The sequence below is a fragment of the Diadema setosum genome, chromosome 16 (assembly GCF_964275005.1).
Source record: "Diadema setosum chromosome 16, eeDiaSeto1, whole genome shotgun sequence".
Lineage (NCBI taxonomy): Eukaryota > Metazoa > Echinodermata > Echinoidea > Diadematoida > Diadematidae > Diadema > Diadema setosum.
In genome coordinates, this window is record NC_092700.1 from 37,812,901 (window position 1) to 37,836,883 (window position 23,983).

The window sequence follows — 23,983 nt, forward strand, 5'->3', positions numbered from 1 at the left end:
TCTGCCATCGCTTAAGTTCCCATTAAAAGCTAGCAAAATTATCACAGTCGTAATTCAAATACTTTCTCTTAGACTTGTCATTGTTTAATTTTTTATTTCATTTTTTTTTTTAGATTCTTCAACAGGAATGCATGACCGAGGCAGATTGAGTTCATTAGAGCATACCAGTGATACCAGAGCACACCAGTGATATCAGTGATACCATCACTACCATGGCAACCGAGTAAGTTTTGTTTTTGTCAGTGCAATGGTAGAGTCTTTACTGTAAACTTTTCAGTTAAGCTTTCCATTCTCCACTTTCACCATGTTGACAGCCCTGCCACATAGTCTGATACTAACTGGCAGTGCCATAAATGAATACAGTATGACAGTGGGTATTAAAAATTCTCATTTTTAGCATTTATCAAAGACAAGCAATCAAAATATTGATTCAAAAGAAACACAGAATTGAAGAGCTTCTATGGGTGTGAAGCATGGCATCATATTGATGACGAGATGACGAGGTATACATGTGTAACCTCGAGATAACTTAAGTAACATCCAACCTTGCAAGTTACATACTTTCAAGAGTTCAAAGTTCACAGAAGTCAATAGGCCAAATAAGAATGATTTCTGGCTTCTTGTCCCCTCCTCCGTTTTTTTTTTATTTTTTTAATGGCCGCCTCAATTTTTTTTTATTATATGATATTTCTGTTCTGAAATTATGTAAATAAGTATATGAGGACATATAGACAATGAAAAACCAAAACCTTTAATATGATGCAATTACACACCTTGTTTTGAGCCTCTGTAGTGCATGTACAAATGAAATTAAATTTGTGAAAAATGTGTTGAGATTGACCCATCAAATAACATGGAACCCCCTCCTCATTTTCAAAAAATCAGGACGAGAAACTATTAATCAATTTTACTTGTCCTTATGTACTTGGAAATACACCGTACTTGTGATATATTATTAACTGTTTGAGATAAGGGCTTCAAACATAGCAGTTGCGGTGAGGAGACGATGTGATGAGATCATGGGGTTAGGAGGTTAAGGTCAAGTCATAGTCGTAATATACCTGAAAATACACCATACTTGCAATAAAAAAGAGTCATTTGAGATATAGAGCTTCAAAAGTAGCAAGTGTTTCCTTGGTATTAAAGGTGACAATCATGTGATGAAATCATGGGGTCATGAGGTCAAAGGGCAAAGGGGTCATTATGTACCTGACCATACACTGTACTTTCAATAACTTAAGAACGGTTGGAGTAAGAACTTCAAACCTGGCACATATGTGGTCATGTGTCATGAACTGGTCCCCCCAATATGATGGTGCTCTTGCACTTTTTGGATTTTCTTCAAAACTATTACAGCTATTCAAACAAATTTTGTATCATTTTGAAGCTGTATTACCATGCCATTTGCCTGTAACATTTCACTGAAGTAGAATATATAGAACTGGAGTTATAATATTCTAAAGTTAGAAGACCAGGGGTGCCACCTGCACGAAGTCAATGGGAAAATGCACATTTTAGTGCTATTTCTGGAAGAATGTTGAGATTTTTGTCAAAATTTGGCAAATGACTACAAATTAGGCATCAAATTAAAGCCAGTTTACTTTTCTTTACTGTTTATCACCCAATAACTAATGTAACACTTAATATACACCTACTCTTGTATATTTTTGCATTTTTGCCTATGTTTTGAGATTTTTTCATTAATACACGATCATAAACCCTAGACAGTTATTCACCGTAAGGATCTAAATCAGTTTTCCGAAAGTACACCATTTTTTATTGCCAAAGAAGGGCATCAGAAAAAGTTCTGATGAAAACAGTAAGATAACACAAATCTCTATACCGACCGCAGCTCTTCTGGGATCATCTTCAAATGTGGCATGAAGGGGCATAATGGTAAGACGAAGAAACCTATCATTTTTTATGTAGGCGTAGTCATTGTTGCCATGGTAACCATGTTTTTTTTTATACCCCCGCCAAACGAAGTTTGAAGGGGGTATATAGGAATCAGCGGACGGTCGGGCGGTCAGTCGGTCGGGCGGTCGGTCAGTCGGGCGGTCGGTCGGGCGGTCGGGCAGTCGGTCCGTTGCAAACCTTGCGTCGCGAACTACTTCCTCAGTTTTCAACCGATTCCCATAAAACTTGGCACAGATGTGTGCCTTGGGTTGTAGATGTGCAAGACGTAGTTTTTGACAGTACCCAAAAGTACGTTGCCATGGTAACGGTATATTATGGGCAAAAATGGGTACAAATCTTGCGTCGCGAACTCCTCCCACAGTTTTTGATCAATTTTTATGAAATTAGGTACAGATGTTCATCTGAATATGTTAATGTGCAAGACACATATTTCCGCAGTGGCAAAAAGTGCGTTGCCATGGTAACGGCATGTTATTGGTAAAATATAGGGCAAAATGCTTCATGGCAAAACTGCTTCATCAGTGTTCTTCCAATTCTCATGGAATTCATATTGAATGTTTGTCTTAGGATATAGGTCAGCATGACACATTTCTTGACAGTGACAAAAAGTATGTTGCCATGGTAACGGCTCACATATTATGAGCCAAAATGATGGAAAATTTTGTGTTGCAAACTACTTCCTCAGTTTTTGCCCAATTTGCATGAAACTTGGTACAGATGTGTGCCTTTGGTTGTAGATGTGCAAGACGCATTTTTTGACAGTACCCGAAAGTATGTTGCCATGGTAACGGCATATTAATGGCAGAAGATCAAGGAAAGATCTTGCGGATTTAACTACTTCCTCAGTTTTTTGACCAAAGCTTATGAAATGTGGCACACACCTTGATCTTGGTGGGAAGATGTGGAAGACATATTTTTCGGACGTGTCGGAAGCTGCGTTGCCATGGTAACGGCATATAAATGGCAGAAGATCAAGGAAAGATCTTGCGGATTGAACTACTTCTTCTGTATTCGACTGAAGCTCATGAAAAGTGGCACACACATTGGTCTTGGTGGGAAGATGTGCAAGACATATTTTTTGGACGTGTCGGAAGCTGCGTTGCCATGGTAATGGCATATTAAAGGGAAGATAAACCCCAAGAACAATGTGGATTGAGTGAAAGCAGCAACATTAGTAGAACACATCAGTGAAAGTTTGAGGAAAATCAGGCGATCGATGCATAAGTTATGAATTTTTAAAGTTTTGGTGTTGGAACCGCTGGATGAGGAGACTACTAGAGGTTATGACGTATGAGTGGACAACAATACCAAGAAAATATAAAGCAAATACTACAAAAATCCATTTTTAATGAAAATTACAAATTCCATCAACTTGATATTGACATATGTTAAGGGTAGCAATTATTCCCCCTGCTTTCTGAAAGCGGTTGGTCCACTGCTCCTTCATAATTCTAGAAAAGTGAATTTTTGTTGAATTTCCTTTATATTTTCTTTGTATTGTTGTCCACTCATACGTCATATCCTCTAGTAGTCTCCTCATCCAGCAGTTCCAACACTAAAACTTTAAAAATCCATAACTTTTGCATCGATTGTCCGATTTTCCTCAAACTTTCACTTATGTGTTCTACTAATGTTACTGCTTTCACTCAATCCACATTGCTCTTTGGGTTTACCTTCCCTTTAATGGCGGAAGATCAAGGAAAGATCTTGTGGATTGAACTACTTCCTCAGTTTTTGACAAAAGCTTATGAAATGTGGCACACACAATAGTCTTGGTGGGAAGATGTGCAAGACATATTTTTCGGACGTGTCGGAAGCTGCGTTGCCATGGTAACGGCATTTAAATGGCAGAAGATCAAGGAAAGCTTATTCCTTGGGTAAGACTGTCGTCACGGGGCGGGGGTATTAATCACCTTAAGAGATATTTCTAGTTTTTTCTGGAATGTCCCAGAACCTGTAACTTCTGCTGTTTTTACCCTGATTGTCTTGAAATTTGGCACAAAGAAGTGATATTAGAAGGTAAAGTAAAGAAGCCTATCGTTTTTGGTGCGGGCGGGGTCATCGCTTCCATGGTAGCACTTTTGTGAAAATAGTAAAGATTTTCTTGAGAGCACTCTACTGGCTACAGTTCTTCTCGGATCATTTTCAAACTTAGTATAAAGGTGCATTATGGTAATGCAAAGACACCTATTGTTTTTGGTATGGGTAGAGTCTTTGTTACCATGGCAACATTTTTTTTTTTGGTGGAAATATTCTAGAACCAGCTTTTACCAGATTACGAAACTTGGCACTTAGTTGCAGTAAAACATGATGTGAAAAATCAAATTTTAGGGACTCCCTGCTGCAGTCACAAAATGTATCCGAATGGGGGATGTGTAACGGGTTCAGGGGATACATGTACTCGGGCATGTCCCCCATCATAGTGCGTTACTTTTTTTCCTATCTGGAAGTGTATACTTTTGCTATCACCTTGTAATGCAGAAGGGGGCCAACTTATGACACATGACCACATGTATGTTATAATGTACTTTTGAAGTGGAAACCTTAAATTTCTACTTTTTAGAAAAATGAGCCAAAGGTTTCATCTATTTACCTTGATTTTCCTCCAGTAAACTGGAATCATTGTATTTTCTTTCTTTTTATTCTATTTCAGGGTAATAGTCATCTCTTCTGAGGAAGAAGAGGGGGCATCTGGGGTCACTGTTCATGAAGAGTAAGTTGGCGAAGTGAGACTCTCTGTGCCTGATGATCATGTGGTGTATTTGCTGATTTTCAAATGATGAGTTTGATAAAATATGTACAGTTTTGTCACCTCAACCACATGTGACCACATTAAATTTAAATTATTGGCAGGGGTGACGTATAACATGTAACAGCGCTGCTATAGATGTGATAGAAAAAGCCTGAGCTGTCTACAAGTCACAACTATTGGACAATACATTTGTCTGTAGAACTGCTGCTGAGATTGTCACTAAAAACTGATGTTGAAAAGAAAGAAGAAAAACATGGCTATTTTAGAAAATATGATGTGGATCCGTGTATGTTTGCAGCGCTCGTTGGGGGGGGGGGACCATTTTGAAATGTTAATGAGAGAATAAGTGAACTGGTGCATTGAGCACCGTTGCGACAGACTAGCATCTGTAATTAGGGGCAGCTTGTTGTCATCTAATAGATAAGGGAAGGCTCAAAAGCCATTGAGGGGGGATATTGTTTTCAAAGCGGGTGATGTCTAAATTGCTAGATTTAATGTATAAAATGGCCATTTTTGAAGGTCACGGTGGTGCTCATTGAAACAGTTCATGAGAATCAGCAAATGATAAGTAGCCTCTGATGTCCAAGCCGTGCAATGTACTGAAATGTCTGCACCCATAATGGACCTACTGGTTGGTAGTTGATGAACATAACTGAATTTTATGTGACAGAATAGTATGTGCATTTTACAATAGATGAAAAAATGAAAGGCTCCTCCTCTACACCACCCCCCCCCAAAAAAAAAAATGATTTGGTAGCATAAATTTTATCCAAATGTGACATACCTTCACACTCCGAATGCAACCTTTAGTGGTGTGATACAGAGGAGAAATGCAATGCTCCATACCTTCTATGGAATAATGCTGCCATACATGCAATACACGAACTTGCAGTCAAAGTTGCCAAGTTCATTTAAGTTTATTAAATGACTGCACAATTTTCAGCGTGTGCATTCAATGACAACAGAAATCAAATGTGCCAGACATTTACTTAATAAAAAGTATTTGCGTGTACTCTTGACGTGTAATATGCACAACTGATTTTTGTAGTCAGCATGTGGGTTCAATCAATTACAACCAGTAACAAGTTCTACTGTAATAGTATATACATGTATATTATGTTTGAATTAAAGAGTATTTATTTTATACTTTTCTTTCTTCAGATATCCAGATGACGTCTTCATTGCAGCTGGGTCTACTGCTTATTTTGAACGGTCCAACACTTTCAAGCGACCAAAACTTGAGGAGGTTGCTATCTCAAGTGATTCAGCAGACGAGGAAGATCATCAGACACCACTCCAACCAAGAACTGTCAACAGCAATGTTGGACCTCTATTGTACAAGCAGAAGTGGCATGCCTTCAAAGAAAAGAGTACCTTCTTCAAAGACAGTGAGCGCATAGCAAAGGCACTGCTGTTCCCATCAGTGCAAGTTAACAACTCTGTGCCAGTTGGTTGCGACCAAGAATTGTGCTTCTTGATAGATACTTCTCAGCTCCGTTTTGCAGAAGATATTACTTGTGATGAGACAGGGAAGTACCAAAAGCCCAGTAGGGCCAAATGTAGAATTACAGTCAACAACGATGGAAATGTTGGACCCAGCGAAGACATTGGCAGCTGTAGAACATACACGTTTGTTCGTAAGTACTATAAGCACAGGGACACTCCTAACTTTCAAAGAATGCTGTATGAGCTGCATGATGCAGAGGAGGGCACTATGCACCCAATATGCATGGTCAGATACGAGTGGAAAGGTGAAAAAACCGAGCTAATCATCAGTCCCCATGGTAATGAGAAACACTCTGAACGACCATATATCAGATCTAAGAAGGAACTTCTTCAAAACTTGAAGTCTTCACATTGCTCATCAGCCCAGAAAGTGGTTGATAAGTATTATGAGAAAGAAGGAGGAAGTGACCTGCACTCGTTTGCCTCTGTACCAAGGGATAGGAAGCAGGTGTATCGCCATGGTTCTGTGAAAGCTAAGAGCTCTGATTTTTCTGAGCTTTTAAAGATGAATTTGAAAGGAGATTTTGTGAAGAGTGTAGAATTTTGTCATGAAAAGGGGAGTGGATCAATGCCAAGATGTGTGTTGTACACAGATAAACAAGCTGAAGACATGCGGAGAAACGTTTGTGAGAAGGGCAAAGTTCTGGTGTTTGACTCTACTTTTGATTGTGGGCCAATGTATTTGACAATCGCATCTTATCGGCATGACAACTTTGTTAACAGGAGCAATGACAGGTCAGTCTTGATGCCTGGGGCAATTTTGATTCATGGGAGAAGAGATTTTGAAACCTACCGATACTTTGGGAACGAGTTGTCAAAAGGTCTTCAGCACACAAGCGTACAGTTCTATGGGACAGATGGAGAGATTGCACTTCAGAAGGGCATAGCAGCCACCTCGAGCTTCAAGGATTCAAGCCATCTTCATTGCATGCTTCATCATAAGAGAAACTGTGAAGCTAAGCTAGCTAAACTGGGTGTCAGAAGAAATGCCAGAAGGATTGTACGTTCAATATATGGCGAGCAGGTAGACGGTACAAGGTATGAAGGATTGGCTGATTGCAGCACAGAGGAAGAATACGAACTGCAATTGGCAGCATGGGCTCCTCAATGGGATGCTCTTGAGACAGAAGAATCCGGTAGAGAAGCTGAGTTTTCTACTTGGTTTCGTCGCTTCAAATCTGCAGATGTGAAAACGTCCATGTTGAAGCCCTTGCGCAACCAGGCAGGTTTGGGAGACCCACCAAGGCAATTCACAACAAATGATGCCGAGTCGATAAATGCCATGGTATCCAAATGGATCTCTGGAAAGAAAGGTTGGGACGAACTTGCAAAATGTCTTCAGGACTTCGTCGTTTCTAAATACCGGGAGCTAGAAATGGCAGTCCTTGGTATTGGGGAACGCAAACTAGATCATCAGCACAAGCATCTCCAAAAGACAACGGTACAATGGAGAAACATGTCAAAAGAAGAACACAAGGAAGTCCGCCAACAGGCTCATTTGATACCTGAAGTGCATGCAGAGTTGTCAATAGGACCTGATGAGAGCTCAGTATGTGGCTTCACTTCAGAACAGCTACAAGATGTTTGGCATAAAGCTGGACTAATTCTCCAGTCACCTGGAAACATTGTGCATGCTCCCAACAACCCCCAAATAACAGTGTGTTTCAGTGAAATATCAAACTTCACTGTGACACAAAAGGGAGAGATGGCAAAATTTGTCTGCGAGGAGAAGTGCAAGTCATTCAGCTTTCATGAGAGACTCTTTTGTGAACATTGCTTGGCAGTAGCCGAGCATAGAGGTGTACTAGCTGATTTTCTTGTAACAATCAATGCCAAGAAACGTGCCTCCACAGCAAGTCTCGTAAACAAGGCCTTACAGCAGCAGTGTCGGGGTAGTGGAAAGAAACAAGCAACAAAAAGGAGGGGAGCAAATAATACTACTGCTTGCGAGGTCAAGAATGTAGTAAGAATGCCACAAACTCACCAACCCTTTACGGTGGAGAGGAAAGTTGGACTTATCAGCAGATGCTACGGATGTATGCAGAAATTCAGTGAGCAGATGAATCTTCCCCCAAGGGACCTTATCCTAAGGAAACTAGATTTCAGAGAGTGGGTGGATAAGAACACTGGAGAAATGAAAAGAAGTCAGTCCCTGGTGCCTACATACTATCATATGAAGATGGATTGTGTTCGCAGGAGATATCCCATCACTGAAATAAAGGACATCTTACTGTATGATGAAGTGAAAGAACAGCTCTGTGAAGAGCATCTCACCAAACTACGCAACTTTGGCCTAAGCTTCCATTAACATACATGTGGCTTTGAAGAAATTACATTAGGGAGATACTCTGGCAAGCAGATGTAAATGTTGAAATGGAGATTATGACAGTATTCTTTTTTGTTCCCTTTTTGTACACAAGTGAAAGAGTCAATGTATAAAACAGAAGAGGGAATAAAGAGAAAAAGTGTTGTGTTTTGTCACCCCCTCTGTTTAGACATTTGTTTGTAAATCTGATGAATAAATACAAAAAAGGCTTTGCAGGACAATCTTAAATACAAATATTGAATCAGACTACTGCTCATCTGACCAAGATTGTATGCTAAAGGACATTGGTGTTTGATAGTTAAAGAAAAAAGAAATAAAACTGAAGTGAGAGGTTTGCTTAAATTTTTGTTCTTGAGGGAAATTTTGCAAATGCCACCAACATTTTGTTCATACACTTACATGTACATAGCCAGCCTTCAAAAATACATGAATGTACAATCCCTTGGTAGGAATTGGTGTCGAAAGATTTTTGAGTGCTATAATATAACTACAAGTTTACTTTCTGGCCTCCTTAGTTTACAACATGATTTGATCGAGATAAAGATCACAGACAGAAGCTACCACATGTAAGAAGGACTGTGTGAATGATTTACTCAGATGTTGAAAATGAGGGGCATTAAACTTTTCTCATTTGAAGGACAGCTTTTATATGTGACAGATACTATGGTTTACCAATCTTGTATTTTACTTTGAAGAAGAGGTGTGCTTATCAGACCTTGTCTGTGGCAGTCAACATTGATATTCTCATTTGAAGGCCAAATTTTGTGTGTGACAGATACTAATTGTACGCTGTGTATATGGTTTACCATTCTTGTATTTTACTTTGAAGAAGAGGTGTGCTTATCAGACCTTGTCTGTGGCAGTCAACATTGATATCCTTTTTCCACAAGTTTACTTTCTGGCCTCTTTAGTTTACAACATGATTTGATCAAGATAAAGATCACAGATAGAAGCTACCACATGTAAGAAGGACTATGTGAATGATTTAATCAGATGTTGAAATTGAGGGGCATTTTCTCATTTGAAGGCCAAATTTTGTGTGTGACAGATACTAATTGTACGCTGTGTATATGATTTACCATTCTTGTATTTTACTTTGAAAAAGAGGTGTGCTTATCAGACCTTGTCTGTGGCAGTCAACATTGATATCCTTTTTTTACAAGTTTACTTTCTGGCCTCTTTAGTTTACAACATGATTTGATCGAGATAAAGATCACAGATAGAAGCTACCACATGTAAGAAGGACTATGTGAATGATTTAATCGGATGTTGAAAATGAGGGGCATTAAACTTTTCTCATTTGAAGGACAGCTTTTATATGTGACAAATACTATGGTTTACCAATCTTGTATTTTACTTTGAAGAAGAGGTGTGCTTATCAGACCTTGTCTGTGGCAGTCAACACTGATATTCTCATTTGAAGGCCAAATTTTGTGTGTGACAGATACTAATTGTACGCTGTGTATATGGTTTACCATTCTTGTATTTTACTTTGAAGAAGAGGTGTGCTTATCAGACCTTGTCTGTGGCAGTCAACATTGATATCCTTTTTCCACAAGTTTACTTTCTGGCCTCTTTAGTTTACAACATGATTTGATCAAGATAAAGATCACAGATAGAAGCTACCACATGTAAGAAGGACTATGTGAATGATTTAATCAGATGTTGAAATTGAGGGGCATTTTCTCATTTAAAGGCCAAATTTTGTGTGTGACAGATACTAATTGTACGCTGTGTATATGATTTACCATTCTTGTATTTTACTTTGAAGAAGAGGTGTGCTTATCAGACCTTGTCTGTGGCAGTCAACATTGATATCCTTTTTCCACATAGCCAGCCTTCAAAAATACATGAATGTACAATCCCTTGGTAGGAATTGGTGTCGAAAGATTTTTGTGTGCTATAATATAACTACAAGTTTACTTTCTGGCCTCCTTAGTTTACAACATGATTTGATCGAGATAAAGATCACAGACAGAAGCTACCACATGTAAGAAGGACTGTGTGAATGATTTACTCAGATGTTGAAAATGAGGGGCATTAAACTTTTCTCATTTGAAGGACAGCTTTTATATGTGACAGATACTATGGTTTACCAATCTTGTATTTTACTTTGAAGAAGAGGTGTGCTTATCAGACCTTGTCTGTGGCAGTCAACATTGATATTCTCATTTGAAGGCCAAATTTTGTGTGTGACAGATACTAATTGTACGCTGTGTATATGGTTTACCATTCTTGTATTTTACTTTGTAGAAGAGGTGTGCTTATCAGACCTTGTCTGTGGCAGTCAACATAGATATCCTTTTTCCACAAGTTTACTTTCTGGCCTCTTTAGTTTACAACATGATTTGATCAAGATAAAGATCACAGATAGAAGCTACCACATGTAAGAAGGACTATGTGAATGATTTAATCAGATGTTGAAATTGAGGGGCATTTTCTCATTTGAAGGCCAAATTTTGTGTGTGACAGATACTAATTGTACGCTGTGTATATGATTTACCATTCTTGTATTTTACTTTGAAAAAGAGGTGTGCTTATCAGACCTTGTCTGTGGCAGTCAACATTGATATCCTTTTTCCACAAGTTTACTTTCTGGCCTCTTTAGTTTACAACATGATTTGATCAAGATAAAGATCACAGATAGAAGCTACCACATGTAAGAAGGACTATGTGAATGATTTAATCAGATGTTGAAATTGAGGGGCATTTTCTCATTTGAAGGCCAAATTTTTTGTGTGACAGATACTAAATGTACCTGTGTATATGGTTTACCATTCTTGTATTTTACTTTGAAGAAGAGGTGTGCTTATCAGACCTTGTCTGTGGCAGTCAACATTGATATCCTTTTTCCACAAGTTTACTTTCTGGCCTCTTTAGTTTACAACATGATTTGATCGAGATAAAGATCACAGACAGAAGCTACCACATGTAAGAAGGACTGTGTGAATGATTTACTCAGATGTTGAAAATGAGGGGCATTAAACTTTTCTCATTTGAAGGACAGCTTTTATATGTGACAGATACTATGGTTTACCAATCTTGTATTTTACTTTGAAGAAGAGGTGTGCTTATCAGACCTTGTCTGTGGCAGTCAACATTGATATTCTCATTTGAATGCCAAATTTTGTGTGTGACAGATACTAATTGTACGCTGTGTATATGGTTTACCATTCTTGTATTTTACTTTGAAGAAGAGGTGTGCTTATCAGACCTTGTCTGTGGCAGTCAACATTGATATCCTTTTTCCACAAGTTTACTTTCTGGCCTCTTTAGTTTACAACATGATTTGATCAAGATAAAGATCACAGATAGAAGCTACCACATGTAAGAAGGACTATGTGAATGATTTAATCAGATGTTGAAATTGAGGGGCATTTTCTCATTTGAAGGCCAAATTTTGTGTGTGACAGATACTAATTGTACGCTGTGTATATGATTTACCATTCTTGTATTTTACTTTGAAAAAGAGGTGTGCTTATTTGACCTTGTCTGTGGCAGTCAACATTGATATCCTTTTTCCACAAGTTTACTTTCTGGCCTCTTTAGTTTACAACATGATTTGATCAAGATAAAGATCACAGATAGAAGCTACCACATGTAAGAAGGACTATGTGAATGATTTAATCAGATGTTGAAATTGAGGGGCATTTTCTCATTTGAAGGCCAAATTTTTTGTGTGACAGATACTAATTGTGCACTGTGTATATGGTTTACCATTCTTGTATTTTACTTTGAAGAAGAGGTGTGCTTATCAGACCTTGTCTGTGGCAGTCAACATTGATATCCTTTTTCTACAAGTTCACTTTCTGGCCTCTTTAGTTTACAACATGATTTGATCAAGATAAAGATCACAGATAGAAGCTACCACATGTAAGAAGGACTATGTGAATGATTTAATCAGATGTTGAAAATGAGGGGCATTTTCTCATTTGAAGGCCAAATTTTGTGTGTGACAGATACTATTTGTACCTGTGTATATGGTTTACCATTCTTGTATTTTACTTTGAAGAAGAGGTGTGCTTATCAGACCTTGCCTGTGGCAATCAACATTGGTATTGTTTTTCTTTTTCATCAATGCATAGTGACAGGTCATTTTGTGATGCGAAAACCTTAAGTACAGGTAACAACCAAAGACAATTTCTGTACTGAGAAAAGTTATCGCTTTCCTATAAAATTGTTATGCTTCTCTTGATGTAGAAGTATGTATCACCATTTGAACAGTTTTAGTTATCCATTATCGTTGTTGTTTGGATATACAGTCGACTAGTGTTTATTTTCTTCAGAAAATATGACAGATTGGTGTGTGCGTATTGAAATGCGACTGCATTGAAAAATACACTACAAAGAAATGGAGTACTAGACTGGTACATCTGCCATTCAGAAAGTAATTTGTACAGTATTGCCTCAGTCTACATTCCCATGCATACCATGGGATCACATAAGTAATTCTGTGTCAGATTTTACCCGTGCTGAAAATCCAGTCTTAATGCTAAACGGGTGTTGCAGACGATTTTCAGAATTTTGTGCCTGAAAAGTACATGAATTGATTACATCTGGTACAGTGTTCAGAAATGTGTAGCTGTCAGGAAGAGGATTAATGATGTGTTCAAATCTCATTACAAAACGCATTGAACAAGGATGATGACATTGCAAATGCAAAAATTCATATTATGTGGCAGTGTATTTCCATTTCGATAGAACGGGGAACACAACTTTTGTGTGAAAAAAAGCAGACAGTATCAGGTTATGTTGTACGTGCAAGGTGATGTATTTGAATCAAACATCAGATAAGAAACAGACAGTTTTTGAATGCTATTTGTTAACTTTCTTGCCTATATTGTATCAAGCTGTGTTCCTAAAGCAAGATGTTCATTTTAGGTGCTTGAATATTTGTATTTGGTTTTTGTTTTTAATTTCCTTGAGTTCTTACCTGTATGCATTTTGAAGAGCATGTGAATGTGATCAAGTTGGATGTTATAAGATCATTTTGCCACTTAACTTATGTGTGAAAAATACTTCTTCTGGACAAGATTTGCGTCTGTGTGTGTAAAATAGCAACTTGTTTGGGGTTTCTTTGTTAATACTTGCACGACTTTTGGTTCACAGAGAAAAAGAAGTTTTTCTTCCTGGCTAGCATGTTACGAAACCTCATGTGACTTCTTAGTTTATTTGGAATTAAAAAAGAAGCAATGTACAACTTGAGAAAGAAGGTTACTTTGTTCACTTTATGCTTCTCAGGTGTGTATGTTTGCAAGGAAAAACATTAGTTTCTCTTCCAAACTGACATCAGCTTGCAAAAGGTCATGTGACTTTGTAGCAGTATGACTGATTTTAGCTCATTTGAAAAAAAAAAAAGTAGTGAAAGTTGAGGAAGAAAGCTACTTTTTTTTAAACTTTATAGTCCTCAGGTGTGTATGTTGCAAAACATTTTAGTTTCTCTTCCAAACCGACATATCTGCTTGCAAAAGGTCATGTGACTTGGTAGCAGTATGACTGATTTTATCTTGTTTGAAATAAAAAAAAAAAGTTATAAAAGTTGAAGAAAGTTACTTTTTTGTTTGTTTATTTTATACTTCTCAGGTGTGTATGTTTGCAAAGAAAAACATTAATTTCTCTTCCAGACTGACCTCAGATTGCAAAAGGTCATGTGACTTTGTAGCAGTGTGACTGATTTTAGTTTATTTGGTATCACATTCTGATTGTTTTCTCTGACTCGATGGGGGGCTTCCAAACTTCTACAGGGGAAACTCCATATAACGAGATGGTCGGGACCGAATCGTTCTCCACGTTATAGCCGATATCTCGTTATATCAGTAGGCATAAAAGAATGCATAGCATAAAGACATTAATTTGCACATGTGGGACTACCCATCATATTCAATCAATACTGATAACTTGGTAATGTGTATGAGGGAATTGCTCACCTTTATGGGTATGAAGATGTTTTTCGCAAATGAAATCCAATATGAATAATGTGTTTCTTATTAATTGTAGATCGTATTTGTAAATCTCTATACAATGTAGCTTGCGATTGTGTCAAGATTCGTTCGTGGATTGGTATGTGGTTATGGTATGGGTGTGTGTTGTGTGTAGAAAGCTTGAATATGGTCTGCATGCACAATGTTGTGTGTGTATGTGACACATTCTGTATGTACATCATGTGCGTGTGTGTGAAGATGGGGAATTCCCTACGTAGAAAGGCAATCACAGCATCAGATTGCCTCACATCTGCTAAACGTCATGATGTCATGACTATTATTATACATACGGCCGTCCCACCACATTTTCTGCATGTATCAGTGCGCGCGCGCACATCACACACACACATTCACTTACAACATGCGGTGCTAGCTGTAAGAGTGCACTGAAGAAAATATGTGTGTACAAGACAGTTTTTGGCGCATCGAGCTTTACATTCAAAACTCGTCTTTTAATATTACATGAGAAAAAGTACCAACGCACCCTTTCGGCAAAACCGGGGGGGGGGGGGGGGCTTTGGACGAAGGGTGGGGTTCCAGTCAACGCGACGCGACCCAACGCTCCCAACGCACCCTTTCGGCAAAACCGGGGGGGGGGGGGCTTTGGACGAAGGGTGGTGTTCCCATTAACGCGACGCGCCACCACCCAACCCACCCTTTCGGCAAAAGCCCATTCTCCTGATGCTGCTGCCAGTATTAAATTGCCAGCAAATGCGCCCGGTGCGCCCCCTTAATTTCCAAAGCGAAAAAAAAAAAATAGCTACAAACGGCCGCTTTTGGACTGTACAATGTCAAAAGTCATGATCGCGTTCAGGATCTTCATTGTAAGAATTAAGACAAGAAGTTTCTCTAAATGATACCATTTTATAGGCAAAATTGTTCAGTAATAATCTACATAAAATATACTGCTACCTTATTACATGTTGGACTGTTTCAAGTTGATAGAACACGCAAAAAAAAAAATGAATCAAATCGCACCTACAACATCAATATGCAAAACGTTCTCACTGTGAGAGGGGGAAACCCCCCCCCCACACCCCCCACACCCCCCCCCCCTCGCTCGCATCTCTCCCTCGCATCTAACCGCTCCCCCTAAGATCAAATCCTGGCTATAACGCCGGTGATAGGCCCCATTATTCAGTAGGCCTTCACAGTGATGTCGCACAGGCGGAGCAAGAGCTGAAATACCACGATATAGTCATTCAATTATCTATGAATATTTCTTTTTCTTACTTGTTTTTTTATAGGAAAAAAATCCCAAATTTTACCAAAAGTATACCAAAAATCGCTGAATTTGAGGTCTGAAAATGTCAAATTTTCCTCGTGTGGGAGGGGGATACCCCCTCCCACACCCTTCCCCAGGCCGCTCCACTCCCTCGCACAGATATTCAAACTGAAAGTCCCTCCCCTACCCCCCATCATTAAAACGGAACGATGCCCCTGTGATGAATGCTTCACTGACTTATATCAAGAAAATTGAAGAATACAATTAATAGCTACAGGAAAATATCTACTACGTCATTCAAGAAATGGATATCCTTATTAGCATTAATTTTTATTGAATTTATTTTGGCATTATTCAGGGCTGCGCTACGTTTTTGAAAGGGGGGGGGGGGGCAAAATCGCCTGTCAGTCAAGAAGAAAGAACATCAAAAGACAAGAGAAACAACAACGAAAAAGTCTTCATACTTTTAAGGTCTGATTTTCCGCCGAAAGTCGGCTGACAAGAAAAAAACAAAACAAAACAAAAACAAACAAAAACAAGACCAAAAAGTCTCCATATTTTTGATCCCTGTAAAGTGTGTGTATGTGTGTGTGTGTGTGGGGGGGGGGGGGCAAGCTTCCCCCCCCCCCCCAGGGCTGCGCCGGTCCGGTTATGGGCTTGTAATCGTGGTGATGGTGACTATCGCCAATCATCCCCCCCCCCCCCCCCACCCACTCCTCAGTATGGATTTACGCCGTTGACACAAACACACACACAGATATTATGAACAACTCCAATCCTAAATCGCTATGCCGCGACTCGGTAGAAGCCAAGAGAAAGGTGGAAAAGTATTTTCTTTTTAAAGACTCCATAGAAAAACTTGCCGCGGTCACTGTGAGATAGCTACATTCAGATTAATCGCGGTGCTCGCTGCTAGCTGCGTTGCCGGAATTGCCGTGTGTTTTGTACATCGTGCTGCGCTGTCTGCTCCTGTGCAACGCAGTTATCGCCGAGCGAGTAGCAGCTGCTGCGATCGAGATTATTCTGGGAAGGATATAAGTGACAAAATGGTGAAAATTCCATTTCTACTGGACTTGAGTCTCACTCGGATGCCAGTATTTAGGTTACTGAATAACTAGGGTGAGTTTGTGCATGTTTGGAGGTCATTTGACAAACAGGTGCGAAAGTACACTAGCGCCATATGTGATTCTGAGTTGTGCAAATATACACAAGCTTGGATGAAAATCGTCGTGCTTCACGTTTACTCTGAAACTCGTATTCACAACTGGATTGCTTGTGATCTGTGTTTTGTAAATAAACAGGCTGGGAACCTGGTAAGTACGCAACCTACGTGTACTTCAATCGGCCATCGCACGAAACACAAAATGTTCATGTTACCTCTTTTTATCTCTATCTCTCTCTTTTCTTCGACAGAAGCCATGCGGATTTAAACCAAAGGTTAGGGGGCGGGGATATCTTTATTTTTTTTTTTAGGGCTGGGGGGGGGGGTTGTTGCTTAAATTCGATGTTATATCTTTCCATTTTTGACATTGCATCGGGGAAGGGCGTTGGCTGATATACCCTTTTTAAAGAAAAGCCTTTTCTCAAAATGGCTACGCTGTGCACCAAAATGGAAATCCCCGCCGTTTGCGATTTTTTTTTCCGTAACCCTAACGCGTCGAAATTGCCTATTGTGTCACTTGAGCAAAGACTATCAGTGTAGTGGTTGGTTTTGTACGCATGCGCTTGGACTTCGTTATGCATACTGTACTGCTATACAGTATGTACACTATACCAGTGACATGGTCGTCTGCTAACACAGAATCAGATTCGAATGTGAATGGCACGCCCTTCAAACATAACAACGGGTTTGTGTGTATAGTGTGTGTGTGTGTGTGTGCGTGTGTGTGTGTGTGTATGTGTGTGTGCGTATGTGTGTGTGTGTGTGTTTAAAAAAGAAGGTGATTCAGTAGCACAAGTGTGTGCGTAAGGCAGATATGGATTGGCTTGAAGTTACTAAGTAATCAGAAAGCCTTTTTTGAGATATTCATGCAGAATGTCAAGTAACACGCTACGCACGGTATGATTTGTATATATAGGCCTATATTGTATACTGTGTGTGAGAAAAATATGATTTAGAAGCACAAGAGATAAGAATTCAGCTGCTTATTTTTGTTCAAATTAATTTCATTGTAAACATGGGCCTGATATCGATGAAATTCTAATAAAGAATATAATTTTTTTTTTAAAGTTTTTTGGTGTATTATTCTGTTGGCACTGCAAGTATACACTCAACAGTAACACGTTCCCATTAATCGAAGTTCCAGACGAAAATGAGAAGTGAGGACACAAGTCGTACATGGTAAATTGGAGCTTTATTCGAAGACGTTTCACATGAGCAAGCCGTTTAGCAAGTATATCATTTTACAAAACTCAGCACTCGGTATATCGTGTACAACATAAGCAGGGAGGTGACTGACCTTGATGGTATATTAGCAGGGAGGTGAGACTAAAATTCTCTCACCTCCCTGGTACACGGGAGGGTGCCTTTTTCAATCAAAGTTACAAATCACTGGTCTCTTTCACTGACAGCGATCACTTGTGTTCAGATTATTTATGGGCTGCCTTACGCGGCATGCAGCCTCAAAAGTGGAGTGAGCTTCAGGTGGTGTCCGTTGACAAGCCACGAATGATTTTTTTTATTTTCTTTTTTGTGGGGGGGGGGGGAGTAGGATAATAGTGCTGCTTGATATAATGATGTGTACATAGGCCGTGAGGTAAAAGAAATTTCATTTCAATTCAATTCAATTCGATTTTATTGTCCGTTTCTGGAAATTTGTTTTGTTAGCATGCATACAAGTTACATCGATACATACAATATACAGAGCACACGTTTAACATGGATACACAATGTCATGATAAACACGCAAGAGATATACAGCAATACAATGTCAATGTCATTGTCAGAAATATATAACATTAAAGAAATATTAATCTGTATAAATCAACGTTGTGTTGGGTGCAGTGGTGTGCATTAACATACACAAGTGTGTAAACATGTATCAGATTTATAATAACTATATAAAACTTTTGAACAATATAAATCAATACATCTTTACATCTAAATAAGTGATGGTATTAAAAATCTCGAAGGCTATCTATGTGCGTGTGTGTGCGTGTATATGTGTATACGTGTGTGAACGTACAAAAATGTAAGTCTATGTTTTTTTGACAAAACCGTATAAATTACATCCATACGATTGTTCTTTTGCTTTTGTTTTACAACAGCTAAGATGCTGTATGATATAATAATTTGCTAGTCAACTGTTAGGATGGCGTTAACAGCTGTCTGTGAAGGGTTAGTGTATAGGATCGCATTATGTTGTATAACATCAAAAATCTACGGTTTAAAGATGTTAAAAGAAATGACAGTATTCAGTAAAACATTGTGCCAACATCGATCCATGTGACGTTTACATGAATGGTAAGTCCAGCGTGGCACGACATAACTATGTGCATGTATAAGGTTGAGCCGACAATGGTTCGAAACCAAGATGTTGACTCCACTAGGAATTAATCACCTACACAGTGTTCAAAAATTCATTCTGCCCCCCTCCCCCGCAGAAAAGTGGTGTTTTGATGTGCTCGTCACTTAATTTATGAAGAGTATTTTGATAATTTGTAAAGAAATCATTGAGAAATCTATTTGAAATGTATTTTCCATGATGTTTTGATGAAGTAATAGAACTGATGTCACAGAGGTTATTTGTAAAATATTTGGAATGATTACTATAGAGGATGAATTTAAAATGGAATACAAACATGCATTGTAAAGGTCCTGTTTACCGTTGAGAACAGTGATTTAAAAAATGTTCAAGATATATATCAACCACATGCAAGTCTGCTTTTTATATGTTGCATAACTTGCGTCACATTCGTAGATATTTGAGCCAGGAAGACGCTGAAACTCTTGTTCACGCATTCATTAGCAATAGGCTTGATTATTGTAATGGGCTATTGTTTGGTTTACCAGATTCACAGATAACCAAGCTTCAGCGTGTACAGAATGCATGTGCGAGACTTGTGTTCAGTTCGTCAAAATTTTCACATATTACACCTGTTTTGAAGAAGTTACATTGGTTGCCAGTAAGACAGAGAATTGTATTTCAAATTTTGATACTTGTTTATAAAGTATTGTATATGGTCAAGCACCTGGTTATTTATCAGAATTGATATCAATGAAATCACAGTCATATTCTCATAATTTACGAAGTACACAGGATAAGTTGCTTCTAAAGCAATCTCACTTAAAAACGAAAGTAACTTTAGGGGACTGTGCCTTCAGCTGTGCTGCTCCAAAACTTTGGAATAAATTACCTGAGAAACTGAGGAAGGCATCATCACTTGTTGTCTTCAAATCTTTATTGAAGACTTATCTTTTTTCAGAAGCCTTTGATTAATTTGTTATTTATTTTCGTGTGTCTAATCAGTGACAGGAGCTCTGTTACATCACAGCGCAGTAGAGTATATTTACATAGTAGCTGCGCTATACAAATTTGTCTAATTATTATTATTATTAAGATATCACTTTTGATGTATATTATGTGTAGGTCATTTCGTTGTATCACAAAAACATCCCACCATATAAAACGTTTTCAATAAAGCATGAAATATAAGGAGATATCACTATTTTTCTCACTAAACCATGACTGTAGACGGTTTAATCTGGAAACGTTTTTATTATAACTATTGTACACATTTTGTATATCTAAAAATACACAACATCGATGATAATGGTTCAAATATTTACATTGGTTGTTTCTATCCCTAACGCACATTTAAGAACTATTTTGAAGCACCAATGCTGGGTTTTTGTTTCATATGCAAAAGGAAATGATGCCTTTACGTTAGAATATGAAATTTTGCATACATGTACTTTTTTTTTTCTATTCTCTTGTATGGGAAGTCGCTGGAAACGTCATAGATTGCCTGATTTTCTTGATCGATTATAATTTGTTGAAAATTAGAATGATGCCTTTCTTAAGAAAGTTTTCCTCAATCTTTAACCAATAATATTTTCTTATTTGCCAAGGTTTTTTTTTTGTTTTTTTTTTTGTTTTTTAAAGAAGTTATCTTTAGTTTGGACTTCCCCTTACTTTAGGTTTCAAACACAGACATGTAAATTCATCTATTTCAACGTTTGACGTTGTATCTCAGATCAGCAAAAGTTGTCGATTTCTACAGCCTGGATGCATTAGGATGCGTGCAGAAAATGCACAGAAATTGGTTAGGAAAAACATATAGCACTAATAGTCATATGAGCGGTTGAATTGGCAGAAAGGGATGGAACAAACTTTATGAACATCCCAGCTAGCAGACGGAGGTCAAAAAGACGTCTCAATTTGGTTGCAACTACATGGTCAAAGTTGTCGCAAGTCTTAAAATGACCAGAAAATGACGTGATTTCAACGTCTCTTTGAAACGACTTTATCACGTCATGTTATGGACCTCCTGATGTGTTACGTCAGTTTTCCGACATATTTATTACCTATTATAGGTGACATATTGATGACGTAAAATTTACGTCAATTTTGCGACGTAATTTTTACGTCATAAACACGTATTAATGACGCAATCTACGTTGGTTTGCAACGTATTCATAGCGTTATCTAAATGACGTCTTAATACCGTAATATATACTTTGTTTTACAACGCATTTATGACGTCATATGAGCGACGTATTAACGTGAAATTTTCTTCAGTTTTTAGACGTATTTATGACGTCATATTAGCGACGAACTAAAGACGTAAAATTCAAGCCAATTTTGTGACGTATTATTCACGTCTTATTTACGACGCATAAGTGAAGTAAGATTTACGTTGCTTTGCAACGTATTTATCACATCATATTAATGACGTATTATAACGTGAAATTTAGGCTACACTGTTTTGGGACGTATATATGACGTTATATTAGCGACATGTGAACGTTATGTTCCCGTCAGTTTGCGACGTCTTCGTGACGTCATATAATTAGGCCTACGAATTATAGTTTTATAGTTATATCAGTTTGCTTTGCAACGTGTTTATCACGTCATATTAATGACGTATTATAACTTTAAATTTACGTTGTTTTGCGACATATCTATAACGTTGCATTAGCGACATATTAACGTTATGTTCACGTCAATTTTGCGACGTCTTCATGACGTCATATAATTAATCCTACGAATTATAGTTTTGTAGTTATATCAGTTTGTTTTGCAACGTATTTATCACGTCATATTAATGACGTATTATAACGTTAAATTCATGTTGTTTTGCGACGTATTGATGACGTTATATCAACGACATGTGAGCGTTATGTTCACGTCAGTTTTGCGACGTCTTCATGACGTCATATAATTAGGCCTACGAATTATAGTTTTGTAGTTATATCAGTTTGTTTTGCAACGTATTTATCACGTCATATTAATGACGTATTATAACGTTAAATTTACGTTGTTTTGCGACGTATTGATGACGTTATATCAACGACATGTGAGCGTTATGTTCACGTAAGTTTTTCGACGTCTTCATGACGTCATATAATTAGGCCTACTAATTTTAGAGTTTTATAGAGTTATATCAGTTTGCTGTGCGACATACTGTCGTCAGAATGACGACATTTTCACGTCATTACTGTCGTCAGAAAGACGTCGAAACTGTCAACAATAAGACGAATTTTTGTTCAAATGGAAGATATAAAAATGACGTCATTATTTAGACTTCAGAAAGGCGCAATAATTGTCGTTTGTTTAACGTAAATAAGCAAAGAAAGCAGACATCATTTAGACGTCTTAAACTGATGCCAGAAAGTCGTATTTCTGCGATGGATGACGTCTAAAAGACGACATATTTGTGACGTCTTTCTGACGTCTGGGTTGTTATACAAAGACGTCATAAAGACGTGTAGATTACTAATTTAAAGACGAGACTGACGTCAAAAAAAATCTTTTAGACGAAAATAAACAAAGATACTGGATGTCATATAAACGTTTCAAACTGACGTCAATATGTCGTATTTTTGCTCAAATGGAAGTTGTCCAAAAGACGTCATTGGTGGTCATATAAGAGTCGTCTTAATGACGTGTAAATCACAATTCTAAAGACAAGATGTACGTCAGAACGTCATGAGCACGTCGTTTACACGTCAATTCATGACTTTTTAACGTATATTGGAAAAGAAAACAAGGAATATACATCTGAAAGACGCCTTTTCTTCAAGAACAAGGGAAATGGACGTGATTTTGACGTCATTTTAAAGTCGTGGCCAGTTGGTTTATCAGTATTTCAGTTTAAGATCTAATAAAGCGCTTGTGAGCACCTCAAGGTACAAACATGATAAAAATCTAACCTACCCTACTCCTGCAAATGTCCTAAGCCTTACATCTACGTCTACCACCTATTCATATATAGTTGCTAGCACTTTTGTATCACGTTTAAGGGAAAAAATTTGTAATGCTTTATGACATGGTTACTAAACTAGGTCACAGCAGGCTCAATCTTGAAATATATAAATATGTGTTCATAAAACACGCTGAAGTATGAATAACAAACATTTTTTAACAATAGAGTGCACAATTTCTGACACTTTAATGATTATGACCAGAATGTTTACTTTTTCAGACGTGAACAACGACCAGCTGTGACCTCGCTTTCAATTTCTTTCAGAATAACTCTTGATTATCATACGTTTTTTTACGTTAGCATACACAAAACTTTGCAAGTAACGATATACTGCACACCTACCACACCCACACAAACACATAAACACACAAACACACATTGCACGCACTCGCACATACACACAAAGACACACACACAAAGTGCATGGAAGGTGCAATCATTGCACTTTCAGGCGCCCGCCCTCGAGTTTTCGGTGCAAAGAAAACACACACACACACATTGCAACATTGCTGATAGATTCCGTACTTTTGTCCAGGCTTGGTATGGAACTATATAGGTGACCATAATATGATGGCTATCATCGTTTAAACGTATATCAGTTTCCTATAAATGCATATCATAAAAACGCGTATAGTAGCGTCTGTGACTCTGAACAGATGCTTGATGTTCCAACTTAATGAAAAGACCTTAAATTTGGCTAATATCGGGTAGATTAATTTTCTTTTGGTTATCCTTCACCATTGAAATAAATGAAATTATTTAATTTTGTGCCAAATAACAACACATTATAAAACGATCGTTTCAAGTCGCTTCAACAAATGTGTATTATTACTCATAAACTCATGAAC

The 23,983-nt window shown here is 38.0% G+C and overlaps 1 protein-coding gene across 1 annotated transcript; it reads left to right on the forward strand.

Moving 5' to 3' along the window:
• Positions 1-212: 212 nt before the first annotated feature.
• Positions 213-8,483, forward strand: LOC140239881 (uncharacterized). The gene is made up of 3 exons (XM_072319698.1): positions 213-223; positions 5,831-7,575; positions 7,687-8,483. Exons 1-3 carry the CDS (start codon positions 213-215, stop codon positions 8,481-8,483), a joined length of 2,553 nt encoding a protein of 850 aa, XP_072175799.1.
• The last annotated feature ends 15,500 nt before the right edge of the window (positions 8,484-23,983 follow it).